Source organism: Orbicella faveolata, unplaced genomic scaffold (genome assembly GCF_042242905.1).
Source record: "Orbicella faveolata isolate gen_17 unplaced genomic scaffold, um_ofav_v1 contig_4, whole genome shotgun sequence".
NCBI classification, from domain to species: Eukaryota; Metazoa; Cnidaria; class Anthozoa; order Scleractinia; family Merulinidae; genus Orbicella; species Orbicella faveolata.
This window is the reverse complement of record NW_028301569.1, coordinates 1,998,495-2,022,500: the sequence shown is the minus strand read 5'-3', so window position 1 is coordinate 2,022,500 and position 24,006 is coordinate 1,998,495. Positions and strand designations below refer to the sequence as shown.

General features: G+C 38.2%; 1 protein-coding gene and 1 long non-coding RNA gene across 4 annotated transcripts in view; one reads left to right on the top strand and one right to left on the bottom strand.

The window, feature by feature from the left end:
- The window catches only part of LOC149100901 (uncharacterized), a 9,470-nt gene extending 164 nt beyond the window's left edge, over window positions 1–9,306 (bottom strand). Inside the window, exons 1-3 of one of the 3 annotated variants that reach the window (XR_016203116.1) lie at window positions 9,155–9,302; window positions 5,899–5,979; window positions 1–1,568 (exon numbers count right to left, since the gene is read on the bottom strand). The exon at window positions 1–1,568 is cut by the window's left edge and continues 164 nt beyond it. This is a non-coding gene — a long non-coding RNA (uncharacterized LOC149100901). Of the gene's footprint in view, window positions 1,569–5,898; window positions 5,980–9,154 lie in introns of all 3 variants that reach the window. The other 2 variants (XR_016203117.1, XR_016203118.1) reach the window with 2 other exon arrangements.
- A 98-nt stretch (window positions 9,307–9,404) lies between these two features.
- LOC110055361 (uncharacterized) lies at window positions 9,405–17,534 on the top strand. Its single transcript, XM_020761746.2, has 4 exons — window positions 9,405–10,456; window positions 12,098–12,361; window positions 13,986–14,375; window positions 16,552–17,534. The coding sequence occupies exons 1-4, from the start codon at window positions 9,467–9,469 to the stop codon at window positions 17,485–17,487; spliced, it is 2,580 nt and encodes an 859-aa protein (XP_020617405.1). The 5' UTR covers window positions 9,405–9,466; the 3' UTR covers window positions 17,488–17,534.
- Window positions 17,535–24,006: the final 6,472 nt, after the last annotated feature.

The window sequence follows — 24,006 nt, the reverse complement described above, 5'->3', positions numbered from 1 at the left end:
TTGGCTTGAATTACCTGCAATGCTCACGGATGATACAAACCGTTGCTTTATCCATTTTCGAAAATTATATTTTAGGGCCTGTTTTTAGCCTGTGTTGTAAAACCACTATAATCTTGAGATTTGTATTGTTACAAAGGCAAAATAACCAAAGTTAGAATTAGTTTGAGAAATTCTATTTTTGACAGGTAAATGCCTTTTGGACATACTAATATAATACTTATCATTGTATTTACAGTGGTGCACTTCTAACACAGGCCACCAAACTAATTTTTTTTCATCATTTTTTGACATGTTTTCAACAACTTTCTTATGGCTTCCATTCAAACCTGGCAAATCCAAAATTATGAAAAGAAATGTGAGAGGAGGAGTTGTCGACTGACCAACAGGTTACATGATGCTTGATATTTTCACCATACCTAGTTCACGCATTTTGATTAGCTTATTTAAACCAAGGAAGGTGGCCACAGTTAGTCATGCACGACTGTGACTGGGTTCTTATTACAAAGATGAAAAGCTCTGTCACGCTTTTGTCCCTTAAATCTAGATCCAACAAACTATTCACCGACAACACAGTGATTTGTGGTTCATTTAGTAAAAAAAAAGTAATGACATATTTTCTTCAGCCTTTGAGCTTGGGCTAATTTGAATAAGCTGTTGTAAATGTAGAACAATCAAAACAATTTCACACTCATCCTCTATTTACTTAATTACTACTTATTAATACATTTGTGAAAGAAATATTGATAAAAATTTAAAAACTGAATCTACAAAATACTGATTATTCTACATCACTGTCAATAAACTCATCCTCTATTAACTTTCTGTAGAGGTCTTCATCATCGTCTTGTTCTTCTTGCCCTTCCTCTTGTTCTTCTTGATCCTCTTGTCCTTCTTCTTCTTCTTCTTCTTCTTCTTCTTCTTCGTCTTCTTCTAACTCCCCCTCCTCCTCATCGATCATATCATCTAATGCCTCCAGGTATGGTTTGGCCAGGCTATTAAAAATATGGAGAGGGATTTACTTCATTAATAGACACAACAATATTGTGGAAAACTGACACTTTCTGTGAAGGGACCTGTTACGGCTATTTCGTGTTTTCTTTGTGTCCTTTTTTGTTCCGTATGTTAATGTATTTTTTCACATTCTGCATGCTTTTTTTCTCGCGTCGTATGTAAATTTCGTTGCGTATATATTTGTGTTATCCTTTCATGTTCATTTAGTGCTAGTTTATCGTCTGGTACACTTGTATCTTCTTGGTTCCCTGAACTCCGTTGCCAGCATTTTGGTAAGCCGTTTAGTTTATCGTCTGTTTGTATTTTCCTCTTAGTTTTCTGCCGTCTTCGGTTAGTTATTTGTAGTAATTCGTTTCATGTTTACCTTTAGGAATTTACCTTCCTCCTACGGAAAGTCAAATAAATTTGCTGGACTAATTGAAACTAGCTTTAAGTTGTGTCTGAAGTCGGCCCTTTGCTTCTTTAGGGACCATTTCTTGAAACTTCCTGGCTACTCGAGGGCTTGCCAACTTACAAGGACCGTTTTCAGGCTGCTGTTTTGGGCCCAAAGCACCAAACTACATAATGAAACTGAAATCAGTCTTTAAAAAGAGCTTTGGAATTATAATCTAAAGTACAACAGTAATATTATTATAATTTAAATTATAAATATGCATACTGTATTTGAAAGTGGAAGTTTTGTCATGAGGAATGTGAACGCCTTAAAGAGATCTTCTCCCGACTGCGCTCTCCTGACGACCTTGTGCAGTCAACCATGTGTCGGTGGTGTGTCGACCAACGCGTCGGTGATGTGTCGGCCGACGCATCGGTGGGATCGGATTCTTTACCTTTACTCACATACCCGAGTGGCTGATAAAAGAGAAGCCCCAGTCAGAAGCGTGTTGCCCTACAAGGACCAGAAATCTGCAAACGTAGAATACGTAAACAGCTGGCTGACCTCAGTCAGAAGATTAACGCAGATATTAGCCCAGTTTACACAAGTAGAAAGATCAAGGATGAAATTAAGGTCGGGGAAGACAAGCAGTCTCTTGTAAGTCAACAATGCGTGGTGTATTCATTGCAGTGTGGCCTGTGTGATCATACTACCAACTATGGTGTGATGCAGGCTATGTCGATTACACCTGCCGACACCTACACCAACGCATTGTAGAACACAAAGGATCGGCAATCGGAAACCACCTCAGAGAGCAGCACGATATGGAGCCAGAAGACATCGCACAGAGTTTTCGAATCTTAAGAAAGTGTCAGAACAAATTTTACTGCCTTATTTTTGAAATGTTTTTTTTTTTTTTATCAAAGAACTGAAACCAACGCTAAACAAACAGTGCGATTCAATTCGTGCCAAATTATTTGTTTAGAGCAATTCTTGCTAAGATTATTTTATTTTTCCATTGTATATTTTTAACACTTTTTCACATTTTGTCACATTTTAGCGTTCGCCACATTTTTATCTATTATAACTTGTTTTTAACATATTTATGGCTATATGCTAATTTAGAAAATTTCACTCACTTGAAAATGACCTCGGAGAGGTCGAAACGTCGTGACTTTTTAGCGCTAGTTTTTATTTCAAAATCGATTTCTAAGAAACTACTTTTTAACATACTGTATTTCTATACCTAAATAAGAAAAACAGTTTTTGATTAATATGATGCAAATGGATTTCTCTATAAACTCACTTCCTTCAACTTAATGTCTGCTAATTTTTCATGCAAATAGCAAACCACCAGTTGTGATTGCAGTTACCCGTCTCATTCTACATAGCAATTTTCAATTTGGTTTCAAAATTAACTTGCATTTGGGTATGCATCACTGTGCTCTGTTTTGCATCCTGTACTTTCTTTGTTGTGTTGTTTGTAATATTGTTAATACTCTGGTTCTGGTTTCAAGGCACTTCAATGAACTGTTCAGACATCACTTACTTCCAGTATGAGATGAAGTAATAAAGTACATGTCATTTTTGGTCTAGGACATTGATGGGGATTCCTGGACAGGCTCCCAGAGGAGCTCCCATCTGCTTTCAAAATTATATCATTAGGCTAGCAAAACTAGTGCCAGTCCCAAACCCCACATTAGAATTTAAAATCCTTAAACTTATAGTCTTGTTGTTATTGGGATAAGATGTTCTAGGTTCCGAGCTACTGTGTCTGAAACACCTCACAAGATTAGAAGCCACAGATTTAGGAAAGCCATTCCCTAACAGGAACGTTTTAATCATTGTTCTTTGTTTCTGAAAGAGAGAGTCTATTTCACATGTACGAGAAGCCTGGTGCAACAAGGCTCTAACCCAAGCCATTTTGCGAAGTCAACGTTCATGACTAGAAAACAAGACATTCTGTCCAGTGTGATTCCTATAAATGTCACTGGATGTTCTTTTCAGAGAAATGTTAAAGTTAATTTGGCTAACAATTCCTTTCTATTTAAATGTATGTTGCTTGAAAATTATGACCTGGTGGCCCTGGATGCAATTTGAGTTTTTCTGTAATTTTGAAAAGTCAAGCCCCACTGTTTGTTATTGTATCAAAAGGATAACACCATTCTTATCATGGTTATTCTGTTGATTCCATTTCATCATTATTAAGGTGGCACTGCAGTTATTCTGGACACACTCACCCCTGTCAACGTTTGCAACATAAATTTTGGGGCTTTGAAGCGTTGGTTAAGAAATTTTGGGAAATATTGTGTCTTTCACTCGGTGATAATGTTACTTAATATCATTTACTGGGGATAATATTTTTATTCTTACTGGTGTTTGACTGGACCCCATTTTTTGGACAGCAACACTACCAGTGAAAAAAAATTTTGCTGGCATACTTTAACTCAATTTCTGGAACCAGCTTATTTTGACTTAATACAAACCATGCCCAAGTTTCGGGGAAATCATTTGAGCAGAAGTTCGGAAGTATTAAGTCAAAGACATGTAAGCTCAACTCTAACATTCACTGAAAGTTTCTACATATTGACTCTCATTTCCGAAACAAGCCATGAACCCAAATTTTGTGAGAAGCTTGCTCCAAAGCTTGCTAAATCAAAGTGGCTGGTTGATTAGTGATCGTGCGAACCATAAAAAGCATTAATCCCTAGTTCTCAAAACACTATAACCTCCTTGAATTTTCAAAGATGCATTTTGCAACAGTATTTGGAAATAACTTTTGTGTCAAAGTCTTTCCACACAAATTGCATGGTACTGCAATATTTTGGCTACAAGTTTTACTGTTGTGACTCAAAAAGAAATGGAGCACTGTTGTCAGGATTGTAAGCTACTCCCCGACTGATCTCTGGTGAGGCAGAGAAGCAGTTTTATTACTCTATGATTACAAATACAAAATGGGTACTACAGGTACAGGCTGAGCCATCTTTTTGCAGTTCCTTAATGTATGGTTAAAAAGACAATTATTAATAATAACAATAAATAAAAAAAGCAATATTAAAAACAACAACAACGATGACAACAAAAATAATAACAATAATATTAATGATAATAATGTGCTTCAGGGCATGAATTATGTTTTCATTCATGACAATTGGTTCATCGTATTTGACCAGTAAAAGTGCTTCACTGGGTCTATTCGTCAGAAAAGTGGAGTCTCATCAAAATGTGTGGGCACAGTTCGTGGATGTTTAAAATCTTGTCAGGGATGTGCTCTATGACTGAGTAATCACCCAATGAATCACTGTTGCAACACCAAAACAAGAAGGCAAGTTTATAAAAAAGTTGAGCATTTCTGCAAGTTGAAATTTTCTCATGAGTGCTAATGGGCAACAAAAGTCTACTAGGTATGCAACTAAAAAGACACATGGGGAACCAAAAAAACAGAACTATAGTCACCCAAAGGGCAAATAAGCAAGAAAGCTAGTGTCGAACACTGCATTAATAGCCGTCAAGCTCATTCTAAGAGCTTTGCGGCATCCAAAAGTTTCTTTACTCTGCCTCCTCAACTCCCCAACCTCTCTTAATTCATTTATGTTTGCTGTGCCCCAAACCATTGCAGGAAAGAAAGTGAGTGCTTTGCAGGCTGTAAGTATACATGTAGAATACAGTAGGGGCAATTGTACATGTATGGTTTACCAGTTTTGTCATTAAAGTGCTGTTGGTTACTTTGTAAATGGCACTTCAAAAGTTAAGGTTGTTATTTGCTCACAGAGAAAGCTCAACTTGCTACTAGCTGTCTTGTCCACAGCTTCTGGGGTTTTAAATAAGAGTCACAACAAAGAATAGAAAAAATATGTGCACGCAACAAATGCTTAAGTAGCTACATATGATATGCAAATATCTTCTGTGTAACATGCAGCAAAAATTGCTTGTACCACTGCCATACATCTATACCTTGACCTATAAGTTATAATATACCACAGAACCTCCCAAACTACTGGTAAGCTGAGAATTTTATTTTATATCAGTTTTAAAAACATTACTTTTTTCTAGTGGGGACAATGGGTTGTTGACTAGTTTAATGGATACACAGGGATATTAAGCTATGCATTACTAAACACTCTCTGTGCTAAATTTTAAGCCTTCATAGCAGGGATGAAAAGGAATTAAAATTAGAGACTGGCTAATTTATCCAGGTTCAAAGAAGATGTGTTTTGAAAAATAATAGCCAAAACTATAAGTTGGCTTTCTCTAACACATTTGGTTTACAATGTTCTTCTTAGTATTGCTGGAGTACTTAGTGTACAAGAAAAAACTCATAAGCTAACCAGATATTGAAGCATAATATAAGTTAGGACATAAGCCCTAAAATTCTTGAGAAAGTGCTGCCATTACAATTAAGACCCATTTACGTACAGGTAACAAAAAAATGAATTATTTTGGCAAGACACAACTCTAAAAAAGTTATCAACACATGGCAACTGATACATATCATAGTAACAGCTGATGCTCACCATCCCTAGTCCCTTCTCTACTAAGACTTTCTTCGGTTTGTGTATGTTTTCCCTCATCCAACCCATGATGATCATCCATTACTGCAAGATAGAAATTCAAAGCATTGTTAATGAACACAAAATCACAAAAATGCAATTATACTTTACGTTAGACTGACTGTTTTAAAAAAACATACAGCCTTGAAGATTAAAAGCTGTTCCTCAGAAAAGGGAAATTTAAAAGAAAACAAATTTCAATCAGAAACAACTGCAAGAGTATGACTATCTTATCAAGACCTAGGTTTTTAAAGTCTATTTCAACTGACAGTGAAACCAAAACAGAACACACTGAATCTCTAGTGGCAAAGTTTAGCTGGTGAAAACTACATCATATTTACCAAGTGATAAAAGACATCATTGAGAACAAAAATACGAGTAGATAAACAAACCGTTTTCCCCTTCTTTAATTGTTTTTACATTAAAAAAAACAAAAAACCCAAGTATCCAAAAACATGAATAAATTCTCCAGAAGATAACAAGAAAGGCAATGTTCCTCACACAAGAGCTGACACAAAGAGATAATGGCAATGTCACCTAATGAAGACATGACAAGGCATTGGCATGTATCCCTATTATGTACTAATTGGACCAGCCACATAGAAAAGGAACCCTAGGCGAGCACTTCTTGAAGCAGCCTCACATGATGACTATATACACTGCGTGTCTACAAAACATTGCTTCATAACAAACAGCTTAAAGGTAGCCAGTCAACAAAAGAGGAAAAGAAGAAAAGAAGGACAAACAACCCTGACCTTTACTGGTGATTCCTTAGCACTATATTGCGAACCTTTCAAGTAGGTAGGTAGGTAGGTAAAACTTTATTTATGCAGGGTGGCCCATTCAGCACAGTGGCTGGAGGGGCCCTGCTAAATACAATTTCTAAAAATATAAAACATCTAATAGTATAAAATAGTTATGAAAATAGAGTTAAAAAAAAAAACTAATGTCTAGTAGTTGAAATAGTTATATAAAAAGAGTTTAAAAAATTGAAACGAGTTACAGGCATGAACTGGTAGGGAAAACAATAGATATCATAAATTAGGTGCTATAAATAAAATGGGCTTTGACAAGATTTTTAAAAGAGGAGAGTGATACAGCTTGTTGGATTTTACAAGGTAGTGAATTAAAAAGGGCTGTGCCAGAAAATCTAAAAGTACGTTTGCCAAGGCTAAGTTTGGGTTTGGGTAGATGGAGGTCAGCCTTCCTTCAAGTGTTGTAAGCATGTACATTGTAGTTGCTAATGAAATAGTTACTTAAATACTGAGGAACTAAGTTATGCAAACATTTAAAAACTAAAACACATTTGTGGATTTTACAGTTCGTTTCTAAGTCAGTCCACCCTAAAACATTAAAAGTATCTCTAGAAGAGTCACGCTTGAGAATGATACGGGCAGCACGGTTTTGCAACCGCTGCAGACTTTTGCTGGAGCCAACAGACAGTTCACCCCAAGCAGTGTCAGTATAACTTAAGGTTGGCTCAATAAGGGTATTGTAGACACACTTCGCTGCTTTAAGAGTGAGGCAAGATCGTATGCGTGCTAGAAGTCCTAGACGCTTATTAACTTCTTTACAAGTACCGGTAGTGTCTATATGCTCTTTCCAGTGAAGCTGTTCATCGAGCATAGTCCCAAGGTAAGTGAACTTCGTCACTCTCTCTATGTCCTTGCTTTGAATCTGCAGGACAAAGTCTGAGGTGGTTTGCAGCAGTTGTCTTGTTCCAAAGAGTAACCCTTTGGTTTTGCTCTGGTTTAGTATTAGCTTACTGTTCACCAACCACTGCTCAACACGGTTGAGGTCTTCTTGTAAATTTTCCCTGATGTTGCTAACCTCAGATCCAGAATAATAGATAACAGTGTCATCCGCATACATGCTAATCGACGAGTGGAGTAAACATTGAGGCGAATCGTTTATGTGTATCACAAATAATAGAGGCCCCAACAAGGAACCCTGAGGAACACCGAAGTCGAGAGGAAGGCTGGATGATAACTCCTTTCCATATTGAACTCGCTGCGAGCGGGTGGTGAGATAGTTTCTGAACCAGCCAAGACTGTGCCCTCTAACTCCATTTTACACTTATTCAATAGCATCAAGTGGGAGGCGCAGTGGCCTCATGGTTAGTGCGCTCGTCTCCGGATCGAGCGGTTAGGGTTCGAGCCCAGGCCGGGGACATTGTGTTGTGTCCTTGGGCAAGACACTTTACTCTCACAGTGCCTCTCTCCACCCAGGTGTATAAATGGGTACTAGCGAACTTAATGCTGGGGGTAACCCTGCGATGGACTAGCATCCCATCCAGGGGGGACTAGAAATACTCCTAGTCGCTTCATGCTACAGAAACCGGGATAAGCTCTGGCCTGGTGGGCCACTTGGCTCGTATGCAGACTTAATAGCATCAAAAACAAAATGATCACTTGTGGACATAAATTAAGACCTTAAAATCCAACAACTTGAGGAACGCTTTGATTGTATGTCATTTGGATTATTTAGATTCTTTTGCCTAAGTTGTTTATTATGCTGTTCCTTGTGCTCAAAATGTCATGTATGCCTATCAAAGTTCATAAAAAAAACTGTACCTTCCAGCCACCGCAAAATGTAATGTGGAGTGATAAAATATATGAATAGTACTATTTATAAGACCTGGCAAAATAGGGTAAGACTGGTACATCATATCTCTTTTGCAAGCATGGTGACCTATTTTAATTTATTTTTAGAGACTGTGCTTGGTAGCGAACATTCAGGGAAATGTATTGTACATTTGTTTTCATGATTGTGTCCAGGAGATTACTTTAAGCTTACTTTAAAATCGGTAGAAATCATTCCCAATACTGATAGAAGGAAAGAAATATCACACAAAATAAAGGCTCGAAAGTTCGAACTGTCATAAGAATGGTAAACTCGATTTCTTGACATCCGGAACTAAACTCAAATTTCTTGAACTGTGACCAATTTCAATCCTTGCAATCCTGCACTTTATTTCGAAACTACTGTTTTTGCTTTGCTCTATAGCATTTTCTATCCAACTAAGCTGTACATATATTTGGTGCCATTTGGCGATAGTGCCATGTGGCGAAGGTGCCGCTTGAAAGCAACACGATCAACGATACTTAGATTGCTGATGAACATGTCGAAATGGCTTCGTAAACTTGAACCATTTGAAATTACTCACTCCATTACTACAAACAACATAATACAATACGCTACACTTCACAAAGCTTCTTACCGACAATATTAAGCTTCAAAGGCAGCTGTAAATGTGTTTCGGAACCTGCAGAAAGATCCGGTAAAACACCCTCACGATAAAAGTCACAATCGATAAGTTTCGAGCTTTCACCTGACAAACACCGTCCCGTCCCCTAGTAAAATAACCTCAGAGGACACGGTCACAACGCATTTTCATTGGAAGAAACAACAACACATACAATTGGTCAAAAGGTATCAGACATGTCTGCCACGCAGGACGAAAGTGCAACGCTAAAGAGAGCCTTCCTTCTCGTGCCAAGGCCCCGCCGGCTAAGAGAAGCGAAAAGGGCTAATGGGGACGAGAATGGAGACCAAAATGGCGGCATGGTCCAACGCATTTCAAGGATATAACTTTCCTTTCTGTGGTGAAGAGAATGTTTCTCAGTCTTTTGTTGACTATGGTAGTCCCTCAACGTTAAACATAGACATGGAAGATCAGGCTCAAAAGCTGCTTTTGCATTCCAATCAGTCTGACGACTCGCAGTTACAACGACTAGCCGCAAACCAACTAAGTTTACCCTTCCTGGAGCCCAACCAGCGTTCTTCGTCCGTTCCGGAGGAAACTTTAAATGATTATCAATTTCTTCGACGTTCCTGTAAAGAGCAAATCAGTGGCGGAAAGTGTGGTGTGCATGTGGAGAACTTTTCGGCCGATCGGCCTGATATCATGTACTCATCTATTGCAGAACTTATACATGATGACATGATCTGTCACTCTTGGAAAAGTTGTGATTTGTTCAAGTCCAATTCCTCGATGCCGTGGAAGCAGAAAGAGACTTCATGCTGGTCTTCATGCAAACTGTGCTCTAATTTTCGCCAGGCGCGCAAAAGCCAGAATAGTAACGCAGCCCAAGTAGTGAAGCATTTAAGCAGTGCCTTACCAGATATCTCTCCTGTGTTGTTATACAATCTCTTCCAAGAAAGCCACGCCTTGGAAATCCCAAGATTCCAATATGACACTTTCTTGGGGAATAGTTTGGCTTGTAACTCCTTAGGAACAGACCACCAGGGCCTTTTGATGTATCCAAGTGGCTCTGGATTAGAGGTTTTTAACTTTTCATGCATCTCACAGTGTTGTGAGTCCATAGATTTTGAAAATGCCAAATACAATCCATCACCTTTAAAGCCAGAGCTTTCGAAACAGCAGTTTGTAGTTCAAGACAGGATAAAACAGATTGACTTTGCTTCATACAGTCGTAGCAACATTATTGTGGGAATCAGATCACAGTACCATTGCTCATTCTTCCAAAGCTGTCCAAGTGCATCTGGAGAAGGAGATAAGGTAAGTACACCTCCAGGTTATGTAAAGGGAAAGTCTGCATGCAAGCCAAGTAGCCCATCAGGCTGGCACTTATCTCCAGTTTCTATGTAGCACAAAGTGACTAGGAGTATTCCTATTTCCTCTTGAATGGGAAGCTAGTCCATAGCAGAGTTACCCTTCAGCATTACATTAGCTGGTACCCATTTATATAACAACACATGGGTGGAGAGAGGCACTGTTAGAGTAAACTCTCTTGTCCAAGATCACAACATAATGTCCCTGGCCAGGGCTCTCACTCAGAGCACCTGATCCAGAGATGAGCGGATTATCCATGAAACTCCCATGCACTGTGGCACAAGCAAAGGTGAAGCCACGAGGGATGAGAAACTGAGAGCCTACCCTGAAGCTATTGTTTTCTGAATACAGTCCTCCAAAGGTATCAAGATTTTGATAGTTTATGTGTCAATTTATGAGTCTTGTTACAACGAAGTCCACAGGAAGGCTATAAGCAAGCAGGAAAAGGTTTTGCAATTCAGTGACTTGTTTATATTTACAGGGGCATATTACATTGGGAAAAGTAAAGTCTACTGCAGGACAAGCAAGCAAGATGATGTCAAAACATTATATGCTAGCATTTATTTCTTTTAAAATGCTTCTCAATATCTTCTTTATCATCATATAACTAACAACACAATAAAAACTGATGATATCAACAAGTGCAGAAATTTTCCTTCCTTAATAACTGTAACAAGTCCTCATTATTACTGTTTATAATATAATAGGACCCTGTGCACGCTCTGATTGGTCAAAAACCCATGTTTTATCAGAGTGTAAAATATAGAAAAAGCATGTTTTATTGTTTTTCGTCACATTACCTCTATATCATAAAGCAAATGAAGAAGCTTAAGCTGTGTAAGACACTGTGAAAAAACACTCTGGTGAAATTGCACTCACCGAAGCGGCTCGTGCAATTTCAGCTTTTTGAAAAACTCACTCATGCAATTAATTCCAAATTGAAGTTAAAACTGTATGATTACATATACTTATTACTATTATTACTATTATTATTATTGTTATTATTATTATTAGAAGCCAAGAATGTGTTATATTTTATGATATAATTACCACAATTCATTATAAAACAACAAACAGCCTACACTTCTTTGCTTGTTTTTATCTTACTTGATTTCTTCAAGATGGCTTTGGATGACTGCAAACTACTCAGACAAGCTACCAACAACAATTTGCCAATTTCTGCATGCTTTGCTACTTTGTTTGAGGATGTTCAAGGTTGTAGAACTAAAACCAAAGCATTTGCTTTGGTATAATTATAATAATTATACCAAAACACATGCTTTGGTTTTAGCTCTACAACCTTGAATATCCTCAAACAAAGTAAAGGTAAAGGTAAACTTTATTTAGCCAGGGTGGCCCATTCAGTGACAAGGCTGATATCCAGAGGGCAAAGCATGCAGAAATTGGCAAATTGTTGTTGGTAGCTTGTCCAAGAGTTGTTGCACATTATATCATGAATCTTATCATGGCCAGTGTATCAAGGTAGACATAGTATCTGTGAAAAAATTCTTATTGCAGCCCTATGTCCCATCATTCCATTTATGATAAAAAATTTATTGTATGAAGGAATTCATTGTTTCTTCTTAGATCTCCTTAAAGCCTCTTCAGACATTAGCTCTCACTAAGCAAGCCATGTGCATTACTGTAAGCCCATATATCCCAGGAGAAGCCATCACTGTGACAGAAAATGGCAGAGTGTATCTTTGGTCATGTGAGCACTCACTAAGGACTGTGCATCAACCTAACCATGTTATGAGTAATGTTTTTCCATGGTACCAGTGTGTCTTTGCTGCAAATCCTCGATGCGTTGCAATGGCAGATGGCAAAGAAATGGATTTGTTGGATTTCAGAGTAAGTAATTTGAACCTAACCTATTTCTTGTTCTCTTTTCACAATGTATTAGTAGTGGTACTGTTTTTTATCTTTGCCTGGTACATTTTATCTTTGCCTAGTACATTTGCCATTTGCCATTTGCCTGATATAGATGCCATCTTAAAGAACTTGAGTCTTTGAATGCTCTTTCTGCAAGTATTTTGTCTTGATTTTATTTATTTTTTATTTTTTTAATTTATTTAATGATACAAAACAAATAAAAGAAACAGTTGTAATTCTACTATGCATTACTTACACAGCAACATACATAACCTCAGTAATGGTATAGGTTTGATTTGAATTGCAAATTTAAATGTACTTCTTCTAGAGCCAGTACATTAACCTTCAGAACATCATGCATGTCTCCTTCATTTTGAAGGTTATGGACTTTTTCAATAGTTTTTTTTAGTCACTGTCTGTAGTTGATGACAACTGTAATGTGAAACAGGGATCCATATTGGTTTTTTCTCCAAGTCGTCAGCTGGGCAAGTATGCCAGATGACATACTTGCCCATTCACATACCATGTGATGCACTTTGGGATGGATACAATATGGCGAAACAACATTTTAGTTTCATATATAATTGGAGTGCTAATCTTTTTGTTGAGAATTAGAAAAGAAAAAAAAACTTTTTTATCAAATAGATTTTGTTCAGCAAGGCTGAAGATGTCCATGACAAACAGTTTTTTGGTTCCATTATTTCTGAATCACAGCAACGACACATTACTGGAAACAATCATTACCGTGAAATCGTAGGGGTTGTAATAGAACAGCATGTAAATGGAAAGTTTACTTTTTTCGTATTTTCACGTTACCAGTTTCCCAGTACATCATGTCCGTAGTTGCAGCTGTCAGCCAACACAGATAAACTAGGTGCAAATGAAAACCAAGGCCTCTTCAACTGCCATGTAGGCTGAAAGGAACGCTTTTGCTCTTCCTGCTTGTATCTGGCTTGTTTTTCCAAAGAGTCAACATTACTTAACACGGCATCCTGATCAAAATGACCAAAACAGTTGATGCGATCGCACCACGTTTTTCCGTGGATGCAGATGCAGTACAGGGCATCAGCAGTTGACAAAATGAAAATTGAGCCTGTCATGATTTCATTCATCAGATCATTCAAGATGGCGGACTAAAATGATGATTTTATCGCAAAAGAAAGCTGCAAATCTTTTGCTGTTTTCTACAAGGTCCAAATAGATAACAAGTGGTCAGAGTGTAGGGAACTCGTAAGAAAATTCAAGAACTGTTCTTTTTTTTCTAGTAGTGTCAAACTAAAGTCGTCCAGCGGACAAGTTTCCTTATTGTTTTCGTTGTTCCTATGATTTTTTAGTTGTCACAGATGACCAGGTGACTGCGAATATGGATCCCTGGTGAAAAAATACTGACTTGAAACTTGGTAGATTTTCAATGTTTCAGACGTATTTTATTCTGTTCAACTCAACACAAAGTTAGTCCTTTGCCACAGCAACTCTCACATGCAATTGAGGTCTAAAATCTATGGGAAGCTACTTGCTGAAAATTTCAGTCAAAGTTCATGTGCCTCATGTCAAGCAACACTAAACACCTCTCACCACAATGCCATTCATTGTTATTGTACAGGTTAAAAGGTTATTCCAAAGATTATTCTTCTCCATCTCATCAAGTGAAGTTGACTCCTTTGAATGTATATCTGCCATTCAGCGTCACCCTCAAAATACCCATCACTATATATTAGGCACGGATCAGTCACTCATGATTTTAGATGATCGATTTCTTCATCACCCAGTCCTAAAGTGGAGACATCATAATGAAGATCCAGTTCAGTTCATTAATGTGGCTTACAATGTAATCCCTGAATGTAGTGACACAGTCTTGGTTGTATCTGGCTCATATCATCGACAGACGCACTGCTTTCAGTATTCTGATAGCCAAGTACGAGTAAGAGGGTCATTCCCTCCTACTACGGAACAACAGTGTTTACCACCTCAGTCAACATCTCTCCCATGGAAGGTAAGTTGCTTACTTGACAGTCCGGTAAAAGCTTTGAGCAAAGTTTATAGCTGATGACACAATAAGAAGAGACTTTCACAACTTTCTTTGCTTGTTAAGTACTACTGCACACAAGGAACTACACAATTGTTTGGCAGTAAATGGGACTACGGTTGTTGGGTGCTCCCTGGGAATAAATTAAGGGTGGCAGCAACACACCCTGCAAAGAAATGGTAAAAGGGGTGGCAGCAACACACCCTGCAGGTGATGGATGAGCTGACAAGTTTGGTGCATGCCACACCTGGTGCTAGCAATAATACTAGGGGATGAGCCAGCGAGTGTTGCGCATGCTACACCCGGCTAGTAACTAAAAGCTAAGGTGGGGTAAGGGTCCCACCCAGCCTGCTATGTGCGCCACTAAGTAGCTGGTGTGCACCCAAGCCTGTAGTCCAACTTTATTGAATAGGGGAAGGGTGAGGTGGGAAAGCTGACACAGATAATATAAATATAGTTCGGCTCACAGCAAGTTTGAGCTATACGAACAAAGGGACATGCAGCTACAGATATGGGCCTGATAATACATAGCTTTGTATCTATTACACAATGCTAGCTGTGCATTCCTATCAGTTACGGCAAGGAACGTGACATAAAGGTATGCAGTTTTATGTTGCCAAGTTAACTAAAGAGCAGTTCTGTGCACTTAAAGTGTATGTGACACAAAAAAACTTTTTAAGTATTTTCCTTCCTTGATATAATTAAGTAATGAATGAATAATGTTTTGAAAGTGCAAAAAAATAATAATTTGGATGATTTTTTTGCAGCCGAAATACAGCCAATTTCCCTATAAAAGTGTCCCGGGAAACTGAGGATGAAAATTTTGTTTGTGATGTCACAGTGTTTGATAACATTGCTGTCACGGGAAGCCGCCTTGTCATTTCTCTTGCACGTGGCTTCAAATGTGCAAGTGATTTGCCACGCAATATCGACCCCCATGCTTCAAACGTTTCCCTTTGCTTTCAGCTATATTGGTTTGTTTATCAAACACAGTGACGTCATGGACGTAAATCATGTGACATTTTGGCTGCACGATCTCTGGGACAATTTCAACATGAAAGTAGCGCGTATTTCGAACAAAAAAACAGGGGTTTCAAAATATTCTCACGATCTAAAAATTTTACCACCGTTTTTCCATCATTATTAACGAGCAGAATCAGCGGAAAAAAAATTGTGTCACATACACTTTAAGACAATGTCTCTTACGTGATAGTGTTCGAGTGATGAAATCCCTTTGACAGCCCAATGCTGACTGAAATAACACTACCACGCAGATGGGATGTCTGAATGTTTACAAAACGCTCTGAGTTGTTGACTCTATTTACAAGTAAATTACCATTCAACTGAGTTGATTATATTCTGGATTTCACAAAATAGAGCAAATTAATTTGAAATTTAAATTATACAACAGCCAACTCTCTCTCAACAACCACTTCCCTTTAATGACCACTTTGTAAATGCCAGTAACCTTTTTTTCTCTCAGTCAACTAGCATTTCAAAAACTCTCCCATAAGTAGTGACCACTGGTTGCATGAACAGACTGTACATAATTCTTCAAAGTTGGTGCATGCTTAAAAACATTTTCAGTGATGATCTTATTCACTATGTGGTACTGCAACACTATTTAAGAAATAGGAAACATGTACCCTGTTTCTATCGAGTTATAGAAACACGAGTGGAAGTTTGGGAGAGTGAGAAATGCTGTGGCGAGTGTTTCCACAGCTTTTTTGAATTCTCCCAAACTTTCACGAGTGTTTCTATAACTCGATAGAAACACAGAACATGTTTTCTATTTCTTTTAGAAAACACTGTGACGAAGAAAAGGAAAACAACTTGTTAACTTTGATTACCAAAATGTAAATTCTCTTTGCTCGTGCCATCATTACGTCAACAGCTCATGCTAGTTCTGTGTTTCCACAAAGTTATAGAAACACGATTTTTAACCAATCAGCACACATATTTTCTTAGGACTGTACATTATTAGTTAAATTATATTATTATCTAATATAATTTATTAGAGGAATCACCTAGACAAAAATTACTTTATGACTGTGACATTACTACTAAAAATAGTACTTTTACCTGCAGATTTTCAATAATCAGAGATTTTAAAGAAACTATTTTGTTGTTTTTGTTGTTGCAGGTGTCATCCTATAATGAGTGGTATTACACAGGACTTAGCAGTGACCTCACATTCTCACCAGTATCTGCTTCAAGGCTTTCGCAACCACTCATAGGTGTCTGCACCATGCCTCACACCTCTCATCCGCAAAAGGGTTTTACTGTGTTTCAAATGTCATCTACTGGGGACTTGTTTTACCAGCCATTTGTCTCACCACAAGATGACAAAGATTTGGGAGGAAGGCATTTCTGGGATAAAGAGAGTGGTACATGGAGGAGTAATGAACTTAGTCCTGAGGCTAAGATGTTTTGTCAAAAATGGATCACTACAGCTGATCTTCACAAGGATAACTTTTTGAAAACTGCTCCAGTCCAAGTTGAGTATGTAGAAACTGATAAGAAAGTGCTTTGTCAGAATTTGAAGTCTTTGCTAGAATCTCATTCCTGTTGTGTGTTATGCAATAATAGACAAGATTTGGAAAACACAGAGCTGGACCAAGCAAAGCCAGAATCAGATGTATGCCAAAGGTGTGGTGTGCAAATATGTTACAGTGCCAACCTTGCAAAAAATCAACAAAGCAAAGGAGTTCTTACAAGAAGCAGTTTGTGCCTTCAGTATCATGTGGAAGACCTTGGGATTTTTCCAGACTTGAAGAAAGCTACAGATCCTCTTAGTAAAAGTCTTTGGGTAAACTGGAATAGCAATACACCGATAGCTGTGTTTTTATCAGGTGACCAAGAAACAGAAAATCAGCCTGATATTCAGGGGAAAACTGTAGAACCATGGAAGACACTCCTTTCAGAGAATGTAAGGTCATCTACATCTATCAGTAACAGTAACATTGTTCATGAAAGTTCACCTCAGGAACAAAATACACCATCTAAATCACACATGGAGAATCTGACACCAAAGGTGAAGGCTGAGAGAAAACAAAATCGTCATGTTATGGGTTTTTAGCTTTAAAATTAATGATAAAAAATAAATGGTAATTAATTTAAACACAATTCATTTAAAATCATCAGCTGTGTTCTATAAATTGGTCAATTCCAAGTACATGTTGAATTCACATCTTCCTTTGCTAAAATTGGCAAGTTTGTTTCATGAGTTTGAAACAAATTCTTAAAATTAGCATATTTACCAAATTCAACACGAGAAATTGATCTATGGAGGTGGTTTTTAGTGCAGAGTGCACTATTGGGATGGGTTAGGAGGGTGCACTTCGCTAAGGCACTAATCAACTAACACACTAACGCCATGAGGTGTAAACTTTAATGTTTGTTTAATTAGTTAATTCCAATTAATCAATTAGCTTGGCGGGAAGGCGGGCTGGGTGGAGTAGGTACCCGAGTGCATTACGCAAAACTTGTCATATTTACATTTCTTTCCTTGATAACATGATAAAAATGTATATATGGTTTTGCAAATCCCACGCCATCCTTGTGGTGCCATTCTCTCAAGAACAAAAGCAATTTGCTCCAAACGCATGCGCAGATTAGTTAGCGTTAAAGTCGACTATATGTTAGGTGAAAGATACAGTTCACACGGGACTATCCACGAACGTTGAGTGTTTTCCCTTGTTGTAGAGCATAACATGTAAGACGCATGCGTTCTAGCATTGCTAGAGTGATAAACTCCGTTCTCGAGTTCAGATGCACGTTTTTTTTTTGTTTTTTTTTTTTGTAACGAGTGATATCACACTCTCGTTTTGGCTGGGGATAGTAGTTATATTTCAGGTAACGTCAGTTCTCCTTTTTTTCTCCTTTTTCAAGAAATGTCTTCTGCTGTTTTATAACTATTGTGTGTTTGCCAAATTTAAAATCGTCTTGACAAACGGTAATTGTAAGTTATTTTTGGGCAAAACACAAACATGAAACACACACACTGCTAAGATTATGTCTTATCAAGTTTTTGTCCGCTCATATTCTGCAAAGGAGAAATGGCCTAGTTGACTACCGAGGGAGAGAACAGCAGGGGTGAGGACCTGTGTGACTACTGCATCAGAGCCGTAAATTACACTCTGCACTATCTGAGATTGTCTCACTCGTTTTTAGAAACAAGCGGCGGAAATCGAGCCTATGTTCATATCAGCTTGTAACTGTCAGCTCAGACAACTCAGGTTAATTGTGTGTCAAAATTTTCGGTTCAATTGTGGGTCGGGGAAAGTGTTTATCTCAATTTTTAGGGCGTACATCATGCAGTGGTGACGTAAACTCTGCAAAAGGTTTTATTAATTCAAGTCATGGAAAAGTTGGCTTATATCTGTCAATATGACATCACTGCGTCAGTAAACAGTTTTTGTTTCGTTTCCTCAGAAACGAAACGGTATTGTTTTCAGTTCAGGGGTGAACTATTTACATAGTGAACTGTAATATGCAATCAGAGTAAAGTTCATAATTACTGAGATTAAGCATGACGTTACGTCAAATGGCAAACGGCCAGGGCAAACGGCAAAAATGAATCTTCAGCTGTCTGTACAGTAGAGTAAAAATATTTGTATTTGCAGTGAATGGTAGGTGACATGTTTCTATTTCTGTGTGGTTTATTTAAGGATTAGACGAAAAGAATAAAAAATCAGAGGTAATCTTTGTCGTTTGCCGTCTGCCGTAGACGTCATGCTTTAACTGTCTATTGTTAATGTAAATACGGTGGAAATTCGGTTATCGCAACAAAATGTGGCGTTCTGAACATTTCAATTGCTGCTTTATTCGAAAATGGGGAATTACGACTGAAACTCTCGTTTCTCGTTGTTAAAATACACAAGAAAACTACACACCGGACTTCTATTCGGATAGTAGTAGTGAAAAGGAAGTTTATTTTGGAAGTAGAGAGACCGCCAGACCATGCGATTTGTCCACGAATGCGATATTTTAAACCGATGAATGCAGTTCGTTTTGTTTAGTTCAACGAAGAAATGGTACTGTTTTCCGTTTCAGAGTGATTTATTGACATTGTGAGTGCGAATGTTATCAGCCAGTTAATCATGGTAATAGGACTGAGTGGAGTCCAATTCGGTCTGTAATCATACGAGTGATTAACAAAATCGGACTGCCGCGAAGCGGGTGTCCGATTTGTTAATCACGAGTATGATGACAGACCGAATTGGACGACGCGAAGTCCTGTTACCAATTAATCAAAACTATGACAAAATTCGAGAAACTAACAAACCATCGATTGATCGCTGAACGATTAAACGTCGTTATGAATGCTGAAAAACACAGCAGTTTACTCAATAAAGTGCACCGCAACAGCGCGCGCAAAATGACGCGTACTGTCCAATTACAAGCATGACGCGTACACTGTCCAATTAATGCTCAAATCGGGCTGCTGATAGCCAATCACGTTCGAGACTTTTGTTATAGTTTTGACTACGCTTGTAATTCACAAGGTAAACATGTTCAACAAAAATAACTTGTTTCGTTTCCTCAGAAACAAAACGGTATTGTTTTCAGTTCAGGGGTGAACTACTAACATAGTGGTGGTAATATCCAATCAGAGTAAAGTTCGTAATTGTTAATGTAAATACGGCGGCAAGATTTCAGCCAAAACTCGGTGCATTTGCAACATTTCAGGGAAACTCTCGTTTCTCGGTATTATCTTACACAAGAAAACTGCGAACTGGAGTTGATAGTGATAGTGAAAAAAAATTATATATTCGAAGTAGAGACACCGCCACACCACGCGATTTGTCCACCAATGCGATATTTTAAGCCGATGGAAGCAGTTAGTTTTGTTTAGTTCAACAAAGAAATGGTACTGTTTTCCGTTTCAGAGTGATTTATTGACATAGTGAGTATGAATGTCATCAGGGTAAACGCTTGTAATTCACAAGATAAACATGTTCAACAAAAATAACTTGTCGAAACTAAATTTTATTTCGTGGCACGGAAAGAAACGGAAATTAAGATGTCATGCAAGTAGAAATAATTGGCGACTTAAATGTTCCTAAGTCTTACTGAAACGATGTATTCTAGAGAAACGAAGATGTCTGTTTCCGTGCTTGATTTAAATGTGAACGGCGACATAATTTTGGTCAATCATGCAGAACACTTCTCAGGAATAACAATCCCGCCCCTTTTCTGTTTTCTGTGACTGTTTACGGGAAAAGAACACGCACTTGGAGCGTTTGGACGATATTACAGATACGATATACTGTGGAAGGTAACCAATTCATCTTATTGTAATTTAATTAACGTTGGTATGTTGCAAAATAGGCACAATATGGCTTTTTTATGAGGTTTTCTTCATATCGTAGGTGTCGACATTTTCCAGATTTAGTTGAATTTCTCGAATTTTCCGCCACAATTCAAGTAGCTTTACTACTTAGAGCGCACTTTTAAAAATAAGAAAATTGGTATTTCGACATACCGCCACATTTCAAGAGCTGGTTTCCATGAAAACACCGATAGCATTTGTATTTTAGCGTCAGTATTAAAGCGAAAGTGGAGGAATAATTGCACAACTGTCGTCACAGATGAAGCTTCCTTTTTGAAAAGAAAAATATACTACGTCACTGACAACGAAACGTAGAGTACCGCATCCATTCGAATCAAGGACTGCCCGGCACAGAAATGGAAAAATTATGCGTCAAATGCTTACGCCTCTTACCTTTATTTAGTCTCACACACAATACTTTGAATTTCTGAAACATTTGGCGAGGCTGTGCGGCCCGCTTCCCAAAGCACTTACTCTATTTAAGACCAAAGTCTGCGATTTTTCTAACCTATTTATGGCCTGACCCTTAAATTAATACCCTGTTTCAGACCTTCCGTAGTTCTCTAGTTCAGAATGATGTTAAAGGTAATGTGAATGGCTTTAGTTGCTGGTCTTATCGATAATGATGAAAAAAGTAGCTTCTTCTAAAAAACATACCTAATTGAAGACTAGAGTGCAAAAACCATACCCAGTTTGAGACCAAAATGACCAAAATCGATACTCTACTTCTGACTAAAATCACGGTCTTAAAAAAACAAGTCCGTCTGACGCTGGACATACCTATATAGCCGATATAAGGGAACACCCCCTCCCCTAGGGCAGAGTCAAAGTGAAGTATCACAAGTAAATACATTTCGAAGCGCGTTGACTGTAATAACTGATACATGTGTGGGCAACTTAAATTAATTAGCTCTTGCTAGGTTCAGAATTAAACCTCACCTGGATGAAAAACCCAGGCTCTGGCAACTGAGCAGATCAGTGCGGTGCAAAGCGGCGCATTAGCACATATCCCCCTCACCCCAGGACTTCTCATGCACAAGATATCAAAACCCCAGCCTTTCTCAGACTTTGAATATCTTTCCGGAAACGAAACACTATTTCTTTCTGAGGAATAGCTTCTTGCTGTTTTTGCAATATGGATGCATAAGCCCATATAGCTAGCAAAATCTTGTCAGTCAGTTTGAGCACGTGATGTCACGTGAAAGAGCCTTGGAAGGATGAAAAGTCTGACAGGTAGACTGGGTATCACAATTTATTGAAGATACTCACTGGAAGATTGGGAACTAAATCACTTGTTGTAAACACAAAATGGCCGTGGCATTTATCAATCCTTCCTTGGCTTCCCGAATCACCGTCTACTGTTCATGCATGTATGTGTGCCGAGAGTTGTCCAAAAGAGTGCTTCTGCAAACCTTTCAAGAGGAGTCTACATGATTAAACCGGCTTCGAGGAAAACAATGGTCAGTAATACAAAGAACATCGAAGTATGTGACGGTCGCGCTCGACACAGATGAGGAACGTATAAATCTACTTTATAAACAAACCTACAGTTGGAAGGAAAAGCTGGCAGTTTTAATGCTACCTATGTTTCAAGGATCGTTACAAAGGACCAAAACTTTAATCTTGAAGCCAGGTAAGAGATTTATGGGAATTTATCGGAGCACTTTACGAAGGCGAGTGTGTTAGTTACCCACTGGAATATTTTCAAAATTTCCTGAACTTTAAGCGGTCGTTAGTTTTGAAAACCTAGTGGGCAGACAAATTTTATTATTGTTTTAAATTAAGGGACATTTATACTTTCTATTCATGTAGTTCAGCAGTTTCAAACAGATGCCACATTTTTAAAACGTGCCTTCAAAGTAGAGCTATTTTAGCGTTTGGTTCAAAACTCGATTTAGCGGGTAGAAAATTTTCTTTTAACCGTTGAAGGAACAACATTGAATTATAATTGCAACATGGCTAAGCAAACTGCTATGATATATCTATAGTTGAAAAAAAGAATTGGGACTTTTGAGCAAATATTTTTTTTTTTTAGAGCGCCGGCAATATGTGCTATTTTTCCAGTTTCGGCGGGCATGAAACTTGTGTCGAGCGGACCGAACTTCAATCAATCCTAGAAAACTTCAATTGGAATTTTTAATGACATAAAAATCATTTTAGTGATGGACTAGGTAAGGGCTTCGAAATCCCAGCTTATGAGAAAAATCGAATTTTCGAAGTAAAATCAGTGGTCGGTTCTTACAGAGACAGCCTCTTAAGTATGCTACTTTTCTGAACGAACTATAGAAACTAAGTACCTTGCTTAGGTTTGTTTATGTAGATTAGAACACTCTGCCAGTCCAGTAATAGATCACGACTTGAGATCATAATTCACAATTTATACTTTTTATATCGTTACCGTTCTTTGCAAGTTCTGTTTAGTTTGGTCAAATAAACACGGGAATGGGGATGAAGTGCTCCTCTCGTCACACTCTTGTCCCCATAGACTCGATTTTCGGAGGCCAACTCCCTCCAATTTTACCCCCTGGAGTTAGGTTAGTGGAGGCCCACTCCCTCCTCTCTACCCAGGAATGTTTACAGTGGCCCTGAGTGAAGGCCTACTCCCTTTTCTCCATCCACTGTCTACATCTCCTTGGGCTGTAGGTTTTGTTTTCTTGACACTCCAGGGGTTCATGGGCCTAAAATATTAACTGAGCACTCTGTCACCCACTTCCCCATTTTCAGCCACACAAAGTTGTTGTTGTCCTTATTTTAAGAGAAGGGGAGGTTGATTAAACTAGTAATTTCAAATGATTGTTCTCGAGAGAGGATGGCCAATGCTACATTTGTAGGACGTAATTGTTGCCAGCTCTTGCTATATTGCGTTGACATTTTTCTTCTTTGCTCAGCTGCTTGACGGGATTTGGTTGCAGTTTTCAAGGTAAGTTATTTTTGCATTTCTCAATCACTCTGTCGTGCTGTTTTGCTATTAGTTTTCTTCCTTTCATAGGATATATTAACTTCACTGTACTCGTGAAAAGCTTACGAGATGCCTTGTCTATAATTCTTTGTTATTTCATTCAGGTATTGCAGAGCACGATTCCTCGGCGGTACAGGAGTTGTTTTGCTCACGCAAACTCAGCTTTCAAAATACCGACCTCATCGATCGCGAGAAATCGGGTTGTGCATTTCTGTGTATTTCCAAAGTTCTTACAATCACAAGTAATCAACAAGGATATGTGGTAAGCGAATAATACAATATTTACTAGTAAAAACTATAAAATA